Here is a 22,209-nt window from a genome sequence, read left to right as displayed (position 1 = left end):
AATGTGCTTTTATAAATGTATACTATACACACACAAAGGCAGAGAGAAAGGGATACAATAACATGAAATAAAAAGATGAAAAGATCACAAATCACAATCACAATGGGCATCATTATGATGTAGTGGTTAGCACTGGTGCCAAGTATCGCCAGCAGACTGACTATGAATCCCAGTCCAGGTAATATTTGCATGGAGTTTGCACATTCTCTTGCATCGTTTTAGGTTTGGTTGATTGAACACTTAAAGTGGCCTTATTGTCGGTGTGTGCATTAGTGTGGGGGCTGATCCAGGATTGTTTTCTGCCTAATGCCTAATGCTCGTGGAATATGTTGCAGCACCCATGGCCCCAATTAAAGAGGTGAAGAATGTGGATGGAAAAATATTGGTAAGAAGCGCCCTTGCTCATAGAAAATAACAAGTACAGAGATCAGACTGCAGCATTGTTCAATACGCCTACAGGATCTTAAACGGCCTAATTGCTTATCTTGCTGCATTGTATTAAGGTACTCCACTTTTACCTAATTATGGTGTCAGTATGTGAAATACAGATATATGTTGGATTAAAGAGTTAATTTTTTCAGATAATAATTTGATTTGGCGAGAGAAAATGTTCCAAGATAGTGCTTTTTAGCAGCAGTTGTGTGGTGATGAGTCATTGAGAGGACTTCCTGTTGAGTGATTTTTTTTTTATTTTTAGCTTTATCTTCTGATAAATCTATTCTATGACGTCTTCCTGTACAGCTGAAAAAATAAATGCTGAAGAAGGATTAAGAAAATGAAGAGTGTGGTCAGATAAGAGGGGAAAGAACAGTATGCATGTATTCCACAGTACTACCAGCATTAGTAAAGAATCTTTACTGAGAGTATAACATGCTAAATGAAAGCCAGAAGTGTTGTCTGTGAAAGAAAGACTGGTTATTGATTAAATCCTATATGTGCTAGCAGCAACGAATGAGTCAAGAGTATAACTATTTGCGTGAAGCCTTTAAAAAATGGCACTAAAATTACAATATGTTTAAAAATACTGACAAATATTCAGCTATTATAAGTCATGGCTTCTTTGTGGTACTTTGAGTTGTAAATCTTGCTCTGCAGAATGCCAAACTAAGCATTCCATAAGAGGATATATTAATATGGTACAACTGGCAAAAAGTTAAAGAAGCAGAGAAGCAATTATATCAAGGTTTGCTGTTTTCGGTAAAAATTATCCATATCTCCTTTTATTTTAAATTTACTGATGTCAGTACATGCTCTGACACATTCACATTATCTGCTGTACTCTTATAGATGGAAAGAATTTGGAATTTGCTGTCATAATAAGATACGGCAGCAATTTTAAAAAATGACTGCCTAACAGATCATCCTATGTGAGTTCAGTTACTTAAAATACTGTACATCTTTGTATCCCTCACTTTATTATAGCAGAGCAATGTTACTGTCACATAGCGGAACTTAAGCTGTCAGCTGCAGTGATGGAAATGTCACTTAGAAAACATGTACTATACCACATGAAAAACCTTTTAACAGAGACAGTAAATAAGATAAAAGGACAGTCACTGTATTATTTAAATACAATAGGAGCTTCTAATAAGCCCTGTCCTCAAAGACTCCAGGAAGCCATTTAGTGAGAAATATCTTAAAGTGGCTTTAATTATTATCAGGTAAAAAAAGTAGGGTTTTTTTGCATTTTTGCTTATTACATCCTTTATGTTTAACAGGCACATACACACCCTACCCCATTAACAAGAGCTGCATTGTTCTGGTAATCCAGCTCCCGCTTTCTGTTTTCCCCTTCTATCAATATCTTTTTCCCTGATGCCCTCAAAGATAACTCCCAGGAGAGACTTTTCCCTTTTTGGTTCAACAAAAAAGAATCTTCCTATTGAGCACCACTGCTGCAAAGATATGCAACATCTACATGATAGGCTCCAGAGAATGTAATCTTTCAACACTGTATAGAATTCGTTAAGCTTTCTTTTCTGGTGTTTCCAGTGCCGAAAGTTATACATATATAACGTAGATTCATTCTGTTCTGGCAACCAGTGCATCATGCAGTATTACATTTACATAATTAAATGGCTAAGAGTGAGAAATGTGCTTGAAGGCCCCTGAACTGAGTGAAAAAGCTTCAGATGTACAGGAAGCAATATGACACAATGCCCGTCTTTACATGTCAGTCACATGAAAATGCAAAATGGTCCAGTGTTTATTTGTAAAAATAATAAAAATGATTAAATTAATGATATGCAGCAAAAAAGGTGTTTGGTCATTTCAGATAAAATACAATTTATCAATTTTTGGACACACTTAATCCACTTAAGTATAGCATCCTACCCAGTAGCATCTGGCACAACCACATTTTCTGTTTTATTCATTTTTTATTGTGTTACATTCTGTGACTGGTATGTTGTTTTGTGTATCTATCAATTCATTTTTGGAACCTACTTTTTCACATTATAGGATCTTGGCAGTATTGTATAATCCTGGATGGTATCCCAGTCTATCGCACGGCCCACTGACACACTTACATGTGCTTCAGATTATGACATCAATCCAAAATGGCGGCCCACACAGCAATCAGGAAGTACTGTATTACGTTATAGGTTTAATGTGTTTGTTAGAAGAATTAACATTAAATGAATCACCTCAATCCATAATACTGAATATTGAGAAAATAAACGGTGACATTACCGAACAGTAATAGACTAACCAATGGTAGCATGAAAATCGCTATTGTTCGTACATTGTGCTCAATTGTTGTATTGTATTGTATTGTATTATAGTTTTTTAATGAGATTAGTTTAGATTAAACTGTATTAATCCAATGAATTGTGACCTCAAGCAGAAACAGTGCTTTGTAATGTGTCCAAGAGCATCCATCCATCAATAATCCAACCTGCTATATCCTAACTACCGGGTAATGGGGTCTGCTGGAGCCAATCCCAGCCAACACAAGGCGCAAGGCAGGAAACAAACCCCGGCCAGGACGCCAGCCCATCACAGGGCGGCACACACACACACACACATAGTAGGGACAATTTAGAATCACCAATGCACTTAACCTGCATGTCTTTGGAGTGTGGGAGGAAACCCATGCAGACACGGGGAGAACATGCAAACTCCATGCAGGAAGGACCCAGGAAGCGAACCCAGGTCTCCTAACTGCGAGGCAGCCACCGCCAAAGGCATAAAAATCTTTTTTTAGAAATGATAGCATACTTTTTTGACCTTACTTGCTCATCATTTTCCTCTTCAATCCGAACTATAGAATAATTAGCCTTTGTTGCTAAAACACGAGCTTTCATGGCGCATGCATGTTTGCTTTCTAATCTGAGCAGCACAAACACATGAAGATTGCAAATAACATCTCAGCTCCACCATATGACGAATACAGCATTAAAGGTTAGTATTCAGTTAATAGGCAGTGAAATGGCCTTTTCCCACCATTTGGTGACAAGATGACTACAACGCAATAAATCTGAAATGAAGAACCGCACTTAGCGTGGTTTCTTTTAATGCTGATTTTTTTTACTGTCAGTTGAAAGAATCTCTTTTGGAGTAAAAAAAGTAGAGGATTTCTTTAACTCTTTGAGGGATTAATATTTTTTCAGTGGCTGGCAGAAATACACAGCAGAGTAGCTGCCGGCTGCCAGAGCTGAAGGCGAATCTGTCAAGAGAGTGAAGCGAATATACAAAGCAAAAAATTCCATAGGCAACGTTTTGTGTGTTATTTCTAATCAGAATCTGACTTATCACTCTCTGATTTAATGCACATTATTTGGAGATTGAAAACGAAAGTGATGTACCAGCATCAGCTGATCGTAGTGCTGAATGTGTTTGTGTAGCGGCCACTATACGTACCACTATATGTCATTATAAGTCGACACCCACCTGAAAAGAGTTAAAAGTCATGTTTTCTTATCAACTGGATTATACTGGAGCAGACAGTGTAAGCAGAATTCAGTGCAGTGAAGTTAAAGCAAAGCAAATATTCAAATGTGAAATGGTCAAATCCTTTATTTCATGGTAGAAGGGTTTTCCATTGCATGGTGGCAGGCTTATGTTTTCCGCAGATGCATTTTTAGACACTATATAAACCTCAGTGATATTCAGTCAGTCAGTCAGTCATTCTCCAACCCGCTATATCCTAACACAGGGTCACGGGGGTCTGCTGGAGCCAATCCCAGCCAGCACAGGGCGCAAGGCAGGAACAAACCCCGGGCAGGGCGCCAGCCCACCACAGGGCGCACACACACACCCACACACCATGCACACACTAGGGACAATTTAGAATTGCCAATGCACCTAACCTGCATGTCTTTGGACTGTAGGAGGAAACTGGAGTACCCGGAGGAAACCCACACAGACACGGGGAGAACATGCAAACTCCACGCAGGGAGGACCTGGGAAGTGAACCCAGGCAACCAAACAATGCATCAACTCTCACAAAAATGGCCATGTTCACAAACCATAGCAACACCCCAAACATTGTGCTAACTGCCATATATTCCTAGACACTACAATTGCAAGAAAACACTGCCGACAATACTCAGAAAAAAAAATCACACAGACATTCAGCTTACTAAGTCATGATTCAAGTAGTCTTTGCTCAGCTGATGACCCTGATTTGGATTAAGCAGATTCAAAAAATCAGAAACGGTACGCATGGTGTAACAGCCAAGCACATTTGATCTGATTGCTAAGCAGGCAGTGTAGTCTTCAATAGACTGCATTTACAAGTTAGGTTCTAGAACCTTTCAGTGTTGCATGGGTTAAAGACTATTTCACCAGGATTGAATGAAAGGCTTAAAACAGGCCTGGACAGGATTCTAATCAATCACAGGAGTTATTCTTATTCACACACTCACACAAATTCACACACCGTATATTGACACTCAAATAGTGACAATTTGCAATTGCCATTTAACACAAACTAAAAAAAAGAAAAAACTTTTGTAGTTATAATTCCTTCTTTATTTGAGCATGTCTGGCTGTAGTAATGTCCTTGAAAAGGGACTTGTTGTGACAAATGTTAGGAAATAACAGAAGTGAAAGGCACACTTTCTTACAGCAACTGACAATTATGGATACCAGGTGTGTCTTGTTTATTTACACTGTACATAATGGCATACATACCACATGGTCCTTCATTTATACCTAGATAGCTTTTTGTTTTCCTTCCTTGCATTCTATACTTCTATAATTAGGAAGATCATTTAACTTACCTGTTATGACTTAAAGGTTTGGGAGGACTGAGCTGCTGATACATTGATTTGCTTCCATTTGTATCTCAAGTATCTGGGAAAACTTTATAACACAAAAACAATTTGCTGATGCTGAGGTTTCTGCATGTGCCTAACTGGACTTGCAGAGGCAAGATTACCTACACACACACAAAGTGCATGTGAGAGCGAGTTTCATTAATGTGTATTGGGGATCTGGTTGCCATCAATAGCAGCTATTGAAGGTGAAAAAGAGGAAAATATGCAAAATACACATGTTGGTGTAGCTGCTGTCAAGGTAAAATTTAAACAATAAAGTAATTGTAGTTAAAGTTGCACGATGTGTTTCTCTATTGTAAGACAAAAGAGTATGTAGGTTTCCCAAGATTTAGAAATTTCAAAACTTTGTAGAGTGCAATTTATTTGACATATCTTAAAAAAACTTAACTGTCTCAACAAATTTCCTTTCAGGAATAAGTGTGCCACATTTTAACAAAATCTGTCTATAGGATGCTGCGTTGTTTCATGCAGACAGACACAGCTGACACAATTGGTGCTTCTCATGTTATATGTGAATGCACCTAATAAAAATGGTTAGATGGATCTTCAAATTAGATATAATAAAATTCTAATTTTGTATAAAACAATCTGTTATAATGTTCATGGCAAGTTCTAAAATTACCACTGTACCATATGTATGGCAATATACATTTAATTCTTGTAAATGAAGGGCATGTGTGTTATTTTTATTTTCCCTCTCTTCTTTTTAAGTATGTGTCAGTCATATAAATTAAACTTTTGGCCATATATTTTTAGAACCAACCACAACCAAGTGGTGCTTTAAACTTTTCCCTGTATTGTCCTAGCAGCCATTCGGGGACCCCCAGAAACTCTACTACCACTGCAGATTTCAATTCTGGGGAAGCTCATTTGACAAAACCTCTCATGCTCTAGTCTCTCCCCAGGAACTCTATGTCCATTCTCCTTGAGAGATTTATGTGAAACAACAATGTCTTAGTGGTATCTTGGTCCTTGTGTGTGTGGTTGTGTGCGCGTGTGTGTGTGTATGTGTGTGTGTATGGTGACCAGTAGGTGGTAATGCAGCACCCCAGAAACTATCTCCCAGACACAAGTCCCAGTATAAATAAAAGGTTTATTTACACAAAATACTGTGTACAAAGGTTTAAAAAGTGACATAAACCAACAGAATTCTTCTCTTGTTTCTATTCTGCTCCACTCATTGAATATCATCCTGGTCCACCCGACTCTGATTTGTCTATGTGAGGCAGAGCGTTCTTTTTGAATTTAGGCCTGGGCAACCGATGTAAATCCCATGAGGTTCCTGTGGTGGCTCCCACAGACCCCAAGAGGGCTGCCCCATGGAACTACAGGTCCCAGCATGCTCTGCAGGCATCAATGTGGGAATCCTAAACCAAGCATAATCCCAGCAGTATTCATCTCCTCCAGTTCTTCCATTGCAGTTTCCTCCCAGAAAAGTAAGGATCATGCCAGTTTTATATATATATATATATATATATATATATATATATATATATATATATATATATATATATATATATATACTCACCTAAAGGATTATTAGGAACACCATACTAATACGGTGTTTGACCCCCTTTCGCCTTCAGAAATGCCTTAATTCTACGTGGCATTGATTCAACAAGGTGCTGAAAGCATTCTTCAGAAATGTTGGCCCATATTGATAGGATAGCATCTTGCAGTTGATGGAGATTTGTGGGATGCACATCCAGGGCACGAAGCTCCCGTTGCATCACATCCCAAAGATGCTCTATTGGGTTGAGATCTGGTGACTGTGGGGGCCATTTTAGTATAGTGAACTCATTGTCATGTTCAAGAAACCAATTTGAAATGATTCGAGCTTTGTGACATGGTGCATTATCCTGCTGGAAGTAGCCATCAGAGGATGGGTACATGGTGGTCATGAAGAGATGGACCTGGTCAGAAACAATGCTCAGGTAGCCCGTGGCATTTAAACGATGCCCAATTGGCACTAAGGGGCCTAAAGTGTGCCAAGAAAACATCCCCACACCATTACACCACCACCACCAGCCTGCACAGTGGTAACAAGGCATGATGGATCCATGTTCTCATTCTGTTTACGCCAAATTCTGACTCTACCATTTGAATGTCTCAACAGAAATCGAGACTCATCAGACCAGGCAACATTTTTCCAGTCTTCAACTGTCCAATTTTGGTGAGCTCGTGCAAATTGTAGCCTCTTTTTCCTATTTGTAGTGGAGATGAGTGGTACCCGTGGGGTCTTCTGCTGTTGTAGCCCATCCGCCTCAAGGTTGTGCGTGTTGTGGCTTCACAAATGCTTTGCTGCATACCTCGGTTGTAACGAGAGGTTATTTCAGTCAAAGTTGCTCTTCTATTAGCTTGAATCAGTCGGCCCATTCTCCTCTGACCTCTAGCATCAACAAGGCATTTTCGCCCACAGGACTGCCGCATACTGGATGTTTTTCCCTTTTCACACCATTCTTTGTAAACCCTAGAAATGGTTGTGCGTGAAAATCCCAGTAACTGAGCAGATTGTGAAATACTCAGACCGCCCGTCTGGCACCAACAACCATGCCACGCTCAAAATTGCTTAAATCACCTTTCTTTCCCATTCTGACATTCAGTTTGGAGTTCAGGAGATTGTCTTGACCAGGACCACACCCCGAAATGCATTGAAGCAACTGCCATATGATTGGTTGATTAGATAATTGCATTAATGAGAAATTGAACAGGTGTTCCTAATAATCCTTTAGGTGAGTGTATATATATATATATATATATATATATATATATATATATATATATATATATATATATATATATATATATATATATATATACATATAAATACACCCCTACACACACTAGAACCAGTACAGTATGTATATATAGAATGAATATACCCCATGTATTACAGAACTCATTATGTGTTATACAGTTTTTTAATGATTTATTTCACTGATGTATGTGTTTTTCAAATGCTGCCCCAGATTTATTATGATAATTTAAGTAGAAAACAGTTCAGAGCTTCGTTTTAAAGGCTACCTAACGATTGACACAACCATTTAGAACAAACCCTTGGGGCATAACATGTATGATGCAATGAAGTGGAACACTAAATTGTGCAAGAAAGCTGATGCATATTTTGTATTTTCTGTGCCCTTTTTCTGTTAGCAGTATTTTATTTTGAATTCTTGTGTGCAAATTGTGGTGTTTTTTTCATTCATAAGCATAAGTTATTATGAAAATGTTTGTCTTAGTGCTAGACATTATTTACAATGTAATTTTAATAAGAGGTAAGGTAGGTTACACTAGGGAAATACTCATGCAGCTATGCAAATTAAAACTAAAGCAACATAGATCTGCTACATGCTATTTGCTATGTGGAAATCTTTCTAAGGAGATTGTTATTAATTTAATTTAAAAGTTCTGTACGTGAGTATGTTTTGCAGTTAACAGCTTTCCCTTAAAGCATGGGTCTTCAACTCTGATCCTGGAGGGCCACAGTGGCTGCATATTTTCATTCTAACCATTTTCTTAATGAATGACCTGTTTTTGGTGCTAATTAAGTTATTTTCCCTTCCTTTTAACTAACTTGCTATTTAAGACTCAAACCCCTTAATTGTTTCTTTTATTCCTTAATTAGCAGCCAGGCAATTATGAGATGCAAAACGAGCCAACACATGACCAGCAACCTTTGTCCCTCATACAATATCTGAAAATAAAGAAAGGTGATTGTCTCAGTAATATTCATCTGCTCAGGTCTACAAAGCATTTTAATGGTGCTTCCTGCTGTGGCAGAATGAGTGCACCACCAAGCCATTGAATTAGATTACGAGTTAAATTAACAACAAGAATCACCTTTTAATTAAGAAAATAGATTCAGTGGAATTGGCAGGTGTTTGAGGGGGTCTCATCTGGTCATCCATTGACTCACGTCACATCACATTTTTATTTGGCTACCATTTATGGAAAAAAGGAACCAATTACAAACTATTAAATAACAAAAACAATCAAAATGTAGGGAAAAGAAGTAAATCAATAGCAGAAACAGGTTACTGATTAAGAAAGTGACGGGAAGGAAAACCTGCAGCAACTGCGGCTGTCTAGGGTCAGAGTTGGACACCCCTGTCTTACAGGTTTATTGAAAGGCTTGGAAATTGGGTCAATGGATAGAAGCAAAAATCTGTGAAGAGCATTTTGTAAAGCTAAATGGACATTTGTTATCATAGGATATAAGGTTCTCCTCATACTGCATGGTACTTATTAAATTCCTATTTACTGTAATTTTCTGTTTTGTGTTAAAATTGAAGTTCACATTTATTGACATTTGCACCTAGTACCATGAAGGTTTTACTTGCATGTCACCACAAGAGTATTTGTCTATTGTCTCTATTTCATTTTTACACTAGCTGAGTAATCAGCCTCCTGCTGTTTCCATATGTCCACCTTAATGTGTCTTGTACATAACATCAGGCTACTATTAATGTCTATTCAGTGTGGCTTGGTGTATTTTAAGCAATGCAAAATAATCCTCTCATCATTACACACCAAAGACCAGTATATACAGAAGGTGGTGGAGAGGTTCGGTATCCTGAGCACTACGTACTTCCAGTACTGTATTATTGAATGGTAAAGAAAGCTCACCAAAGGCTGTTCTTGTTGAGACAGTTTGGAGTGTCAAAAGGTTGCCATGACCCCTTTCTCTAGGCAAAGAAGCTACTACAGAGAGTAGTGGGCACGACTTCTAAAAGTATGGGTTACTATTTGTCCATTATTGATTCACTCTACTCTTTATGCAATTAAGAGCTCATTTGAGCCTTCTCATCCTTAATTGTCTCCTTTCTTCTAGGACAGTGCATAGTTCAGGTCTATGACAGCTATGATTACAAGACTTTATACCAGTAATCCATAATTCATAAAATGTATGAACTTACCATCTTCACCTTAGAAACTTTTATATTGATTTAATACATATAACAAAGTGGTTTCATGTTAGTCACTTTTGTTGAGCAAAGATATCTTGTTGCTATGTTGTATACTTATATTGATATCTATTTAATTTTACAAAACCAGTGTTGTTATGACAATAAAGCAAAATAAGTAATTGTCGATTGGCAGCTTTTGCGCCAAGTGCTCACATTAACTGGCAGGTGTTACGTACAGTACATGTTGGCTGGCTAGGTGGCCTCAGAGGTCAGTTTGTCTAAGACACTAAGCTGCCAAAGATGTTCACCCTACACCTGCTGTTCCTTCTGTTTTCTAGTATCATCAATGGCTTTGCCCTTCCCCTGAAGTCAGAGCACAAGCAGTTTCTGGTACGAGTCCTCATTCCCCTGCACACAGCCAAATCTTTGTCAATATTCCACGCTCAGGTAAGTGAAAGTTCTAAGGAGACTTCACAGTAATAAACATAACGTGTTGTAAAGCACTTTGAGCTTCAACTTTGAATGGAAATGTGCTATTTGCTGCTGTTATAATAAAGAGACTGGTATTAGTAGAGTAATGATGAAAAAATTTCACACTGTGACTGACTTCTACCTATTGTAAACATTAGCCTGATGAACCAAAAGCATACATACAGTAATTGAATCACTGTTCTGTATAATTCATTAATTTCCCAATCCTGTTTCTTTTCCCCCAACTTGTGATCAAAGAGGGGTTCAATATATTTTACATTTTGCTAAAAGCAAAGTAAACTGAATTGTGCTTCAACATCTTTGTCTTCCTAGAGTGTGCTTCATTAATCCTCCTCTTTCTGGCACTCTCCTTTATGTTTCCACACTCACCTTTTGAAAGAATGTCCAATATTAGACTTGAAAGGCCCCAGTTTGACGTCTTTAATCAGAGTTTTTTATGATTTCCAGCAACACCAAGCAACTGAGGCAGAAACTCCATGAGTGTGTCTATAAGTGTTGTAAGCTCCTGTCTTGCTCATTAATGGTTAATCATCTTCAACATTCAGAGTGAGTTTAGTACACACTTTAGTTCTGTATTTAGATCACCTTTTCTGACCTCAGTTAACCAGTCTTAAGAATGAGATGTTTGGAAATGTTCCTAATGGTTACCAGTCCTCAATATGATGGTTTCCTTTTCCTATGTACTGATTATATTGAATTTAATTTCTTATCCTTATGTACTACTCTTTAGAAGTGCTTGCACATATATCATAGTTAGTAAGAGAATAAGGGTAAGGTGCATTAAATTAAACCATTAGAAAACTATAGAAAACTGAACAGCAGTTTCCTCATAGTTATTTGGAATAAATATTTTTAAATTATGTGCAGTTATCCACAGCAAACAGTAGATGGCAGACTTGACTCTAGTATGTACTTAGCTTTCACCTGGGGATTTCTTCCAAACTTATTCCTGTCCTCCCTAAAAGTCAAAAATTTTGTTGGACCTCCACTTAGGCTCATTTTTACATGTCTTCATTACTTAAAAGAATTACCTTTGCTTTTACATTTTTATTCCCAAAGGTTAATTAAATGTGAATGAACCATAATGCTGGAGCACAAAAATACTCTTGTTACAGACAGATGGCTTTTAAATATAGAAACTGTCAAAGTAAAAACAGAAACATGCAAATCATTCTGAAATATTCATGATGTACAGAATAAACTATACAAAACAAGAAAGCTAAAAATATAAACAAGGTTCATAACTTGCATGCATTTTAGAATTTTTGGATCTAAATGCTGAAGGTCAAGAAGAAGGAAGGTAATATTCCTCCTGCCAGCACATTCCCATGGTGTCATGTGGCCTGTCATCTAGAGCGGTATCCTGTGTATGAGTATGTTGCATGGTTTTCTGTATGTCCAAGATCAAGCAAGCCGACCCAATACTGAGCATGTACTGGTATCATATATTATCATATGGCCTTGTCCTTACTTTATGCTTTTGTATTTTCAATACAAAATCAATTGTAATCTGCAGACAAGTAGCATAAGGTCAGCATCATGTTTTACACACTTTATCAATAATTATTCCCTTCATTCACATAGGAGTATTTCACAAAAATTGATAAACTTTAGTTTAGGTACTGAAAAGTGTATCTATGACTTGGTTACTCTTATGTAACATGACTTTAATAAAGGCTTTTTCTGGTGTTAATAACACTTACAAGGTATTAATAGCATGGCTATCCATCTTTGCAGTGTGACTGACTAAAATAATCCATCCATCCATTTTCTAACCCGCTGAATCCGAATACAGGGTCACGCTGGAGCCAATCCCAGCCAACACAGGGCACAAGGCAGGAACTAAACCTGGGCAGGGTGCCAACCCACCGCAGGACTGACTAAAGTAAACTTTAAATTCGTCAAAGTGGCTTATGTGAGACATACTGTATGTCTCTTGCATGTGTGGCAGATGACTGGTGACCTTGCCTGGCTGGGACTCCCTGTGATGGAAGGACCGGGGGAGAGGACATATTCGGGGCAATCCCTCCTCCAGAACACGAGAGGGTATAACCCATGGATTGTATCAGAAGCTCAACCCCGCTAGGGCCCGTGGCCACTGCCAGGGGGCGCTAGGACAGTTCCAGAACCCTGGACTGCAGCACTTCTGCCACACCCGAAAGTGCTTCCAGCTATAACCGAAGAGCACCTGGAGCACTTCCGGGTACAGTATAAAAGAGGCCACCTCACTCCATTCAGGGAGGATGAGGACAAAGCTTGCGGGAGTGGAGGAGAGGTGGCAAAAGAAAGAGAAAGAGAAGGGATTGAGCTTTATTGCAAAGAATTTGTGGTTGTTTGTTTGCTGCATTGTGGAGGCAATGGTAAACTAAAGGAATGTTGCTTTTGTACTTGTGTCTCCGTGTCTGTCTGTGTCGAGTTAGGTGTCTGCACGAGCACCAATCTTTGACACATGCTTCAGTATAACACCTGGGAATCCTACATCTTCATAAGACATTTTACAGTATATCGTAGACTCTTAATGCGTCACTTTGCATGGATATGAATGATCACTTTACTGATGCTTTATAAGAGTAATTAAGACCTAAAGAAGCCTTTGTTTAGGTCTTGTTACATAACAGTAAATGAGTAATAGATGTGTTTTTGCAGTACCTAAACTAAAGTATTTCCCAAAAGTTAAACGTAATATTACAGTTGTGGCCAAAATGTTTGAGAATGACACAAATATTACTTTTTACAAAGTTTGCTGCTTCAGTGTTTTAGATCTTTTCATCAGATGTTTCTATGGTATACTTAAGTATAATTACAAGCATTTCATAAGTTTCAAAGGCTTTTATTGACAATTACATTAGGTTTATACCTCTGCAATTCGCCCTGACGTGCTGTCAGTCAATTTCTGGGCCAAATCCTGACTGATGGCAGCCCATTTTTGCATAATCAATGTTTGGAGTTTGTCAGAATTTCTGTGTTTTTGTTTGTCCACCCTCCTCTTGAGGATTGACCACAAGATCTCAATGGAAGTAAGGTCTGGGGAGTTTCCTGGCCATGGACCCAAACTTCGATGTTTTGTTCCCCGAGCCACTTAGTTATCTCATTTGCCTTATGGCACGGTGCACCATCATTGTTTGTCACCAAAGTGTTCTTTTATGGTTTGGAGAAGTTCTCAGAGGAAATTTTTGTATCATTCTTTATTCATGGATGTGTTCTTAGGCAAAATTGTGGGTGAGCCCACTCCCTTGGCTGAGAAGCAACCCCACACATGAATGGTCTCAGGATGCTTTACTGTTGGCATGACACAGGACTGATGATAGCACTCACCTTTTCGTCTCCGGACAATCTTTTTTCTAGATGACCAGATCAATCGAAAAGGGGATTTATCAAAGAAAATTACTTTACTCCAGTCCTCAGCAGTCCAATTCCTGTACCTTTTGCAGAATTTCACTCTGTCCTTGATGTTTTTCTTGGAGAGAAGTGGCTTCTTTGCTGCCCTTTTGACACCAGGCTATTGTCCAAAAGTCTTCTCCTCACTTTGCGTGGAGATACACTCACAAACCTGCCTGCTGTCATTCCTCAGCAAACTCTGCACTGGTGGTGCCACAATCCCGCATCTGAATCAACTTTAGGAGACGGTCCTGGTGCTTGCTGGACTTTCTTGGGTGCCCTGAAGCCTTCTTCACAACAGCAGTGGAAATGGTTTTTTTTGGGATTGAGTTCATTTTCATGGCAAAGAGGGACTTTGCAATTAATTGCAATTCATCTGATCACTCTTCATAACATTCTGGAGTATAATTGCCATTATAAACACTGAGGCAGCAAACTTTGTAAAAATTAATATTTGTGTAATTCTCAAAACTTTTGGCCACAACTGTGCCTAAAGTAAATTAAAATAACATTATGTAAAATTCTCAAACCTTCTTATTCCAATTTAGGGTCACGATGGGGCAACACTGAGCACAAAGCCGGAAGCTCTGGACAGGGAACACTTGTGCATATACTCAAATGGGGCATATTTATTGTATAATTGTCAGTTAAATTAACAAGCATGTCTTTGGGAATGCAACTGCAAGGAGCCTGCAGACCGGGCATGAGATTTGAGCCTGGGACACTGTAGTGCCACCACTGCATCACTCCTAAAGTGTAACAGTTTTTATGATTTATAAATATCAGTATGATTTTGACACTGACATTCAAGGTGGATCTGCCTTGACATTTTTTAAAAGTGCCATTTTTGTCATTATTGTTTTAAAAAATGTTAACGTGATAACTGTAAAATATACCTTTATTGCACTGAAAGTGAACTTTTCCAGTCCCAAGACTGTATGTATCGCATCAAAGAACACTGCTTCTATGTTTGATTCCGCTTTGTTTTATCTATAATGGATACTATCTGTCTCTCTCTTTTAGCAAATCTTTCAACGTGTGACTATTTATCAAAGGTAATGGTCTCAAGAGATTCTGCTTTAAGGCTGCTGTTATTTTACTGCAAAGGGACTATACTTTGGTTACTAATAGTGGTGAGAAGAGACATAAAATAAAAATGAAGCAGTTGTTTGATCCACTTCCAGGTCACAGCATGCTAGCTACCAAGATGAATTCTTAATGTGTTGTAAGAGATTCACACATCTTTCACAAAGAAGATTAAAAGAGCACATCATCTGAAAAGCTAGTATAATAAACGTGTTAGTCCACATATACAACAAGAATAGGGAAAGTACAGCAGAGGGTGAGCTAGCAGTGCTGGAGATGATAGAAAACTAGAATCGTTTAGTTGAGTGTGAGCATTAATCTGTGAAATGTAAAAGAGATAAATGGTCCATCTGCCAATGAATCCAAGCATTTTCTTTTTAAATATTCTAAATGTACTTTGCTGTATAAACAATTGTTTTCTGGTCTTTTAAACTGCAACCTAAGAGATCATATACTGGCCATAAAGCCAGAAACAGCTCTGGACTGTGAGTTAACTTTTGACTTTCTCCTCCATTGTCAAGTGGTCATAGTTCATCAGTTCATTAACAGACAGATATTCTTGGTTTCCATGTATGTTTAATCATGTGCCTACCATGTTCTCTGTGTGTTTTAACAAATCTGCATTTATATATATACCAGTTCTGAATTTAGTAATTAATCAATACTAGTATTCACCCTGTGATGAACTGGTGCCCTGTCCAGGGTTTGTTCCTGCCTTGCACCATATGGTAGCTGGGATAGGCTCCAGCACCCCCATGAGCCTGTTCAGGACTAAACAGCTTAGAAAATGACTGACTGACTGACTGACTATTCTTGCATTTTCACTGAGAATTGTTCACAGGACTCTACACTTGCACTCAGTTAAGAGTGCTATACAAAAAATAAGTAGCATTGAATTGGATTGTATATACTGTATTATTTGTCTGTCATGGCTTTTTCTACTTCTCTTATATGTTCTGCTTCTTGCATAGCATAGACCAAAGTCTCTAGATCACCACAAGGTTCTGAGATGCTCTTAGATTGCCCCCTAGTCATGTTTTTTAAAAGCTTCTCTCAATCATATACGTTTCACAAGGGGGATGAGATTATTAGAACTAAGGAAAGTTAGCCACGGTTCCTGGTTAAACCCCACCAGTAGTCCATGAGTACATGTACAATATAAAAAGAGATCCAAATCAAATGGTACCAGCACCAGATAAAAACATTTTGGGTCCACAAGGCAGATTTTATTGGTTTTGTCCAAATCAGTGCTCTGCTTTATAAATCTTCAGCAGAACAAAAAAGTTGCAGTAAGTAAGCACTTGTGCAAAGCCATCACTCTTACTTAGGGCAGATGCAGATGCAGATCAATATAACACAAGTTTACTCACAATTAGTTTTTAATGAGGAAGTGTTAAACAGTATCAAAGTGCTACCTGTCAAATCCTAAATCACTCCAAAAATATTCATTGGAGGCACTTAATTTAATCTAAAACTAGCCGTATTATTAACTGTAGAGAAGAAATTGGGCTAACGTGACTTATCTGAGATCCTCAAGCCTACTTGAATCGGTTAATCTTGAAATAAACAGTGCCATTAAATAAATTACTGCATGCTAAATAAACACAGTTCAAATGTGGTGATTGAATACTTTCACATTATTGTCTTATTTATCAGTTTAATAAAAAAGTAAATTAAACAAATGTCCTTTTTATTTTTGCATAGAATTCTTTTTATAAGCAGATTTCTAGTATTATCATTTAAAAGTATTTCCATGCAATCAAATTACAAAAACATAACTGTCAAATACAGTAATCTAACTTCTTATCACACAGAGATGAAAAACATGCTCTGCTGATATTGAGTTTGTGATGTGTTTGCCAGATTAACAAATTATCCAAAAACCTCTTTGACAACCCCAACGATATTTGACATTGTTATGTACACTCTGGATAAGATTCCCTAATACTGCATAAAAACTGATTAAACCAAATAATCTTCACAACAGTTTTCCAAAAAGGTGTTATCTTCATTCAAATTAGCTAAATTTGTACCCATAATGCTTGAGAAAAGAGATCAAAAGCTGCAAAAATTGTCTGGGAATTACTCCAGAATAGCAGTCTGCTCAAACCCCTTTTCCCCACTTGAAAGTTTTAATAAATAACATGAATTGGAGGAAACCTGGCAGCAGTGTGCTGTGATTCCTACTTCTGTTAGTCTGATCCCTAGCCTCTCACGTGGGACTTTATTCTTCATCTTCAAATTAATGGTGAGATTTCCTATGGTACAGAGCAGCGGTTATTAACCCTTTTTCTTGGCATGCTGCCCCTAGGAAATTAAATGAAACATTTCAAAGCACCACCTTTGTTTTTTCAATCTTAAATTGTTAAGCAAGAATATCATGTTAGGTGCAATTTAAGGTGATATTTCTTTATCCTCCCTTTTTCCAATATTGTATGGATTGGTGGGGGCAGGGTGTGGGTGGGGGGGTTAACAAGCTGTTACCATAAGTTTTTCTTAAGTACACCTAATATTTTCTCAGTAATTTATTTTTTTTTATGTGTGAGTAATAGTGTGTTTTGATGTGGAATAAAAATTAATGTGAAATTTCTACACTTTTAATTAGAACAAAATGAACAGTTTAGAGCTTGAATTTATGGTGTAATTGGGGAATTCCCTCAGGGTAAAAAATAAATGGATGACATTTTATTGGCTTTGGGAGATTTCAGCTAGGGTTTATAATCTTGGACTACATGATTTATCTTACCGTGTGCACATACTAAATGTAATTATTTACAGTTTGTGTCTGTTAACTTAAAAATAAACACTTAAAACCAATACTAAAAAATGCAAACATTATTATGTTATTACTATATCAGTTAGAGAATAACTAAATAATTCAGGGCGTTTTAATTTACATAAACTCTTAAAAACTGTTTTTCTCTGAAAATCCCTGACAGATTTATAGCATTTGATGTTGTCAGAATTCATTGATGCATGGAATAAGCATTAGTTAGTTAGTAACATTTAATAAACAAGGCAGATTAGTTTTAATACCTGTAGCATTTTCAGATAAGCTTGCTGTCCATGACTTACTGCAATATAACAGCACTAGTAGGACTAGCAACCAATAGAGAAACTTCATATTCAGCAATATTACTTGTGGCAGACGACCAGGGACCTTGCCCCCCCGGGACGCCTGGATCAGGGAAGGACTGGGAAAGGGGCAATATTTTCCCTGGACACAAGAGGGCAGCCCCCCTGATTTCCACCAAGCTAGGATACGGAACTGGGAAGCCATGTGCAAGTCGGTGGCTCAACCAAGGGACTACCTGGATGATCCCTGCACCCTGAAGGACAACATTTCTGCCACACCAGGAACTGTGTACGCCCGGAGTGTTTCCGGGTGCAAAGGCAGCACTTCTGCCACACTAGGAAGTGCTGCCGGAAGACCATCACCAAGCACCTGGGCCATGATAAAAGGGACCACCTCACTCCCTTCAAGGAGCCGGAGTCGGGTGGAGGAAGATGGAGCTTGCAAGAGAGGAATGGAGGCGGCCGAAGACAGTTAAGACTGAGGAGTCGTGAGTGAACTGGTGGAACCAATTGTAAATAGTATTGCAAATAAACAGCGTGTGTTTTGGACATTGGTATCGTGTCTTTCTGTGGCCGGGCTAGCTGTTACAAACTTTACAGCTAGTCTCAGCTCGCCAGACATTACTCTCAAACGAGACTACAGATCTGGAAACAACCCATTAAAAAGTGTGTCCCTTCTTCCTAAAACACCTTTCACCAATTTCTCTAGTCCGTGTGCTTTAAACCACCACCTAGGTTTCAGGGAGAGAGCAAAAGATACAGTCCAGAACAAAACACTTGACGTTGAGGGAAAATAAAAAAAGCTGAAATTGCTGTTATCCATTCAGGAACTCAATGGGACAAGGTAACTGAAGCTTAAATATTAATTTACACATAGTAATGAGCGCTGTAACAGTGGAGACAGACAGACACACAAATATAGACCAACGCAGCTACTCCACACTTTTGAGAAGCCGCTCTGTCTGCTACAATATCTCCCTGTTATTTTAATTACTGCATCATTTTATGACAAAACAACAGCAAACAGAGTTTAGATAACCATTGTGGTCTATAGATATACAACATGTGAAAATGCTGTGGCTATTACAGTATGTCGTGGCATGATTGCTTTTCTAATTAGACAGTAATGTAAAATTTCTCTACTTATCCATTTAGACTTACATCAGAAGATGGATGCTGTTCAGCATCATCTGTGCATCTGCTGGTGTTGTTATGTACATTTGTTGATTAGGGTGTTTTGAACACTGAAATCTGCGTCTCCTGTGGCTCTTCATTATCAGCTCTCTTAATGGCTGCCCTTTTGACAGAATGCATATTTTGCAGTTCATATTTTCATAAATATAACTGCTAATTCTTTTAAGCTTACTCGTACATCATCTCCTACATTATCATCATAATGGTCAACAACAGAGAGCAGACACAGCACCTGTGACAACATATCATTCACGTTTATCATTTTAGTCCATTGATGCCATCGAATGCCAATGTATAATCTGATGCCATTGAAAGGTTTTTCATTTGCATCAGATTATGTTTATTTTTAAAATGAGCAATGAGCTCTCTGCACACAGGACACATGTTAATATTTTTAATTCATTTTTTTTTTTTAGAATATTTTTCTACTGTTGACGGCTCATTGTAAACTGAAGCTTGCTCTATGTCGGACCAGGTTAAGGACCTCTGATCTTTGCAGTTCAAAATCACTGTTCCTACTCTGAGCGCTGCCTTCATGACACATTGGATTGGTTTAAAAATGTGACACTCAATGAGTCGCCTAATTTTCCCATCCAGTTTTAAGCAAAATTCACCCATAGTTGTCTCAAGACATATATATTATATGTCTGGCTTAGAGACACTATTTTATGACAGAATTGTCAATTCTCCAAAGGCTGCTGCATCTTGGCCAATTCAACTGATAATATCTGCAGTGGCAGCTGAGTTTTGCTCTTAAACAATGAAGCACTCCAGCTTCTGGACTTTTTCCAGCTGTACATCTTCAAGGCATAAAGTGCAGGGGAGCTTTCAGAGCACTGTAGTCTTCTGTACTGTATATTAATGAATTTGATGGATTTGCAGCAGCATTAATATCCTGAAAGATTTTCAAAGCTTCATAGTCTTTTTCTACTTGAACAACAGGTCCCATTCTACACCATCAAAGACGTTCCTATTCACTGCATCCATGATAATGTTATACAGCAGTGACGACATGACAATACCCTGTTTAACCCCTGTGCTGTTTGGGAAATCTACTGACATCTCACCTTTCACACGAATATAACTGCTGTGGCCTGCAGAGGGCACTCCAACCATTGAAACCTGACAAAGACAGGCAGAGGACACAAGTTCAGCACACACATATTTTTTTTTTTTTTTATGGGAAATGTTCTTTCCCGGTTCCCACCTGCACAGTTCAAGCACAAGAACACAACAAACACAGCACTTTCTTTTCCCTTCTTCTCTTTTTTTCTCTCTCTCTCTCTTTCTCTCAGTCCACCTCCACTCTTGCTGGCACGTTTTCTCCTCCACCTCCCAAGTCTGGCTCCTGGAGTAGTGGCATCTGGCTTCTTTTATAGAGCACCTGGAAGTGCTCTAGGTGTTTCATGACCTTCTTCCAGCAGCACTTCCAAGTGTGGCTGAAGTGCTGCAAACAAGGGCTCAGCAGTAGCTGCAAGCACTCCCTGCTGGCTCCTGCGAAAACCCAAAAGGGCTGCTCCAAACCTGAACTTCCACAGAGTCCGAGGAAGGGGGACGATCATTTAGAGCTCCAGGGAAGGTAATGCCCCGAATATGCTCTCTCCCCGAGTCCTTCCACTATATATGCATTCTGGCTGGGCAAGGGCTCCGGCCTATCACCACATGGAGTAAACCTTTTTGCACAGGAAAAATTGTACAGAGAAGAGCGACTAGGCTGCTTCCAGGGCTACAGGGAATGAATTACAAAGAAAGATTAAAAGAGCTGAGCCTTTTCAGTTTAAGCAAAAGAAGATTAAAAGATGACATGATTGGAGTGTTTAAAATTATGAAGGGAATTAGAAAAGTGGATCAAGATAGTTATTTTTAAATGAGTTCATCAAGAACACGTGGGCACAGTTAGAAACGTGTTAAGGGTAATTTTTTTTCTTTACACAGAGAACCATAGACACTTGGAGTAAGCTACAGAGTATTATTAAATGCACCAGAGAAGTCTCTTTTGAAAGAAGGAAATAGCCAAAATTGCTAGAACTATCAGTCAGTTGTGGGCAAGGTGAGAGAGAGTAATCCAGCAACAACTGCATGTGAGAAGGGCAGGACTAGCAACAGAAAAACAAGTCATCCTCCATCCTAGACATGAGTGCTGTGATTTGATATTTGTATTTCGGCAATTCCTGAATACTAAATTACTTTGTAGGTTTTGGAAGGTACTCACATATTTATTGAGACACTAGCTGTGCTACCTGTCTAAGGCAGGTTGAAATCTGAGTAATCAATGTAGACCTCAGCATTAATGTTTGCAGGGCACTATTCAGTGCATGTATCTCGGTTATATATGCCATTTGGTATGGGTTTTGTAAAAGCAGTGTTAATGTTTGTGATTCACCATTAACTAGAATGACAAATGCAATGCATTTTATTATTAAAAATATTTGCGATGTACCATATTTTGGAATGACAGAGACACAGCAACCAGACAGACACACAGATATACATCCTTTTATTAAAGTGGATTCAATAATGGTCCTTATTCCGGAGCAGGTCACCCTGCAAGTCCAGCTAGCAGTAATGAACTGTAAGCAATCTTCTTATTTACAAAAATCACTTTTCCGATGGTTTATCTGTCTACACCACAAAGCTGCTGTATACCACAAGAGCTGTTTCAGTACAGTCTAAGTATATGCAAAAATGACCACGATGCAGTCTAAAACAAAGGAGATTTCTCCCAAGCTCAAAGCTGTGAAATATATCTTAATGTCTCACAGTGAAAAGGTTGCTGCAGAAAAAGAAATCTATGA

The 22,209-nt window shown here is 38.4% G+C and overlaps 1 protein-coding gene across 1 annotated transcript in view; it reads left to right on the top strand.

The window, feature by feature from the left end:
• The window catches only part of ppp2r5b (protein phosphatase 2, regulatory subunit B', beta), a 255,808-nt gene that overhangs the window by 173,143 nt on the left and 60,456 nt on the right, over positions 1 to 22,209 (top strand). The window contains exon 7 of the mRNA XM_039760627.1: positions 10,528 to 10,636. Within this exon, the coding sequence (XP_039616561.1) occupies positions 10,528 to 10,636 (109 nt within the window). The remainder of the gene's footprint in view (positions 1 to 10,527; positions 10,637 to 22,209) is intronic.

This window comes from Polypterus senegalus, chromosome 8 (genome assembly GCF_016835505.1).
Source record: "Polypterus senegalus isolate Bchr_013 chromosome 8, ASM1683550v1, whole genome shotgun sequence".
Lineage (NCBI taxonomy): Eukaryota > Metazoa > Chordata > Cladistia > Polypteriformes > Polypteridae > Polypterus > Polypterus senegalus.
The sequence above is the reverse complement of the archived record's forward strand: the minus strand, read 5'-3'. Positions and strand labels throughout refer to the sequence as shown.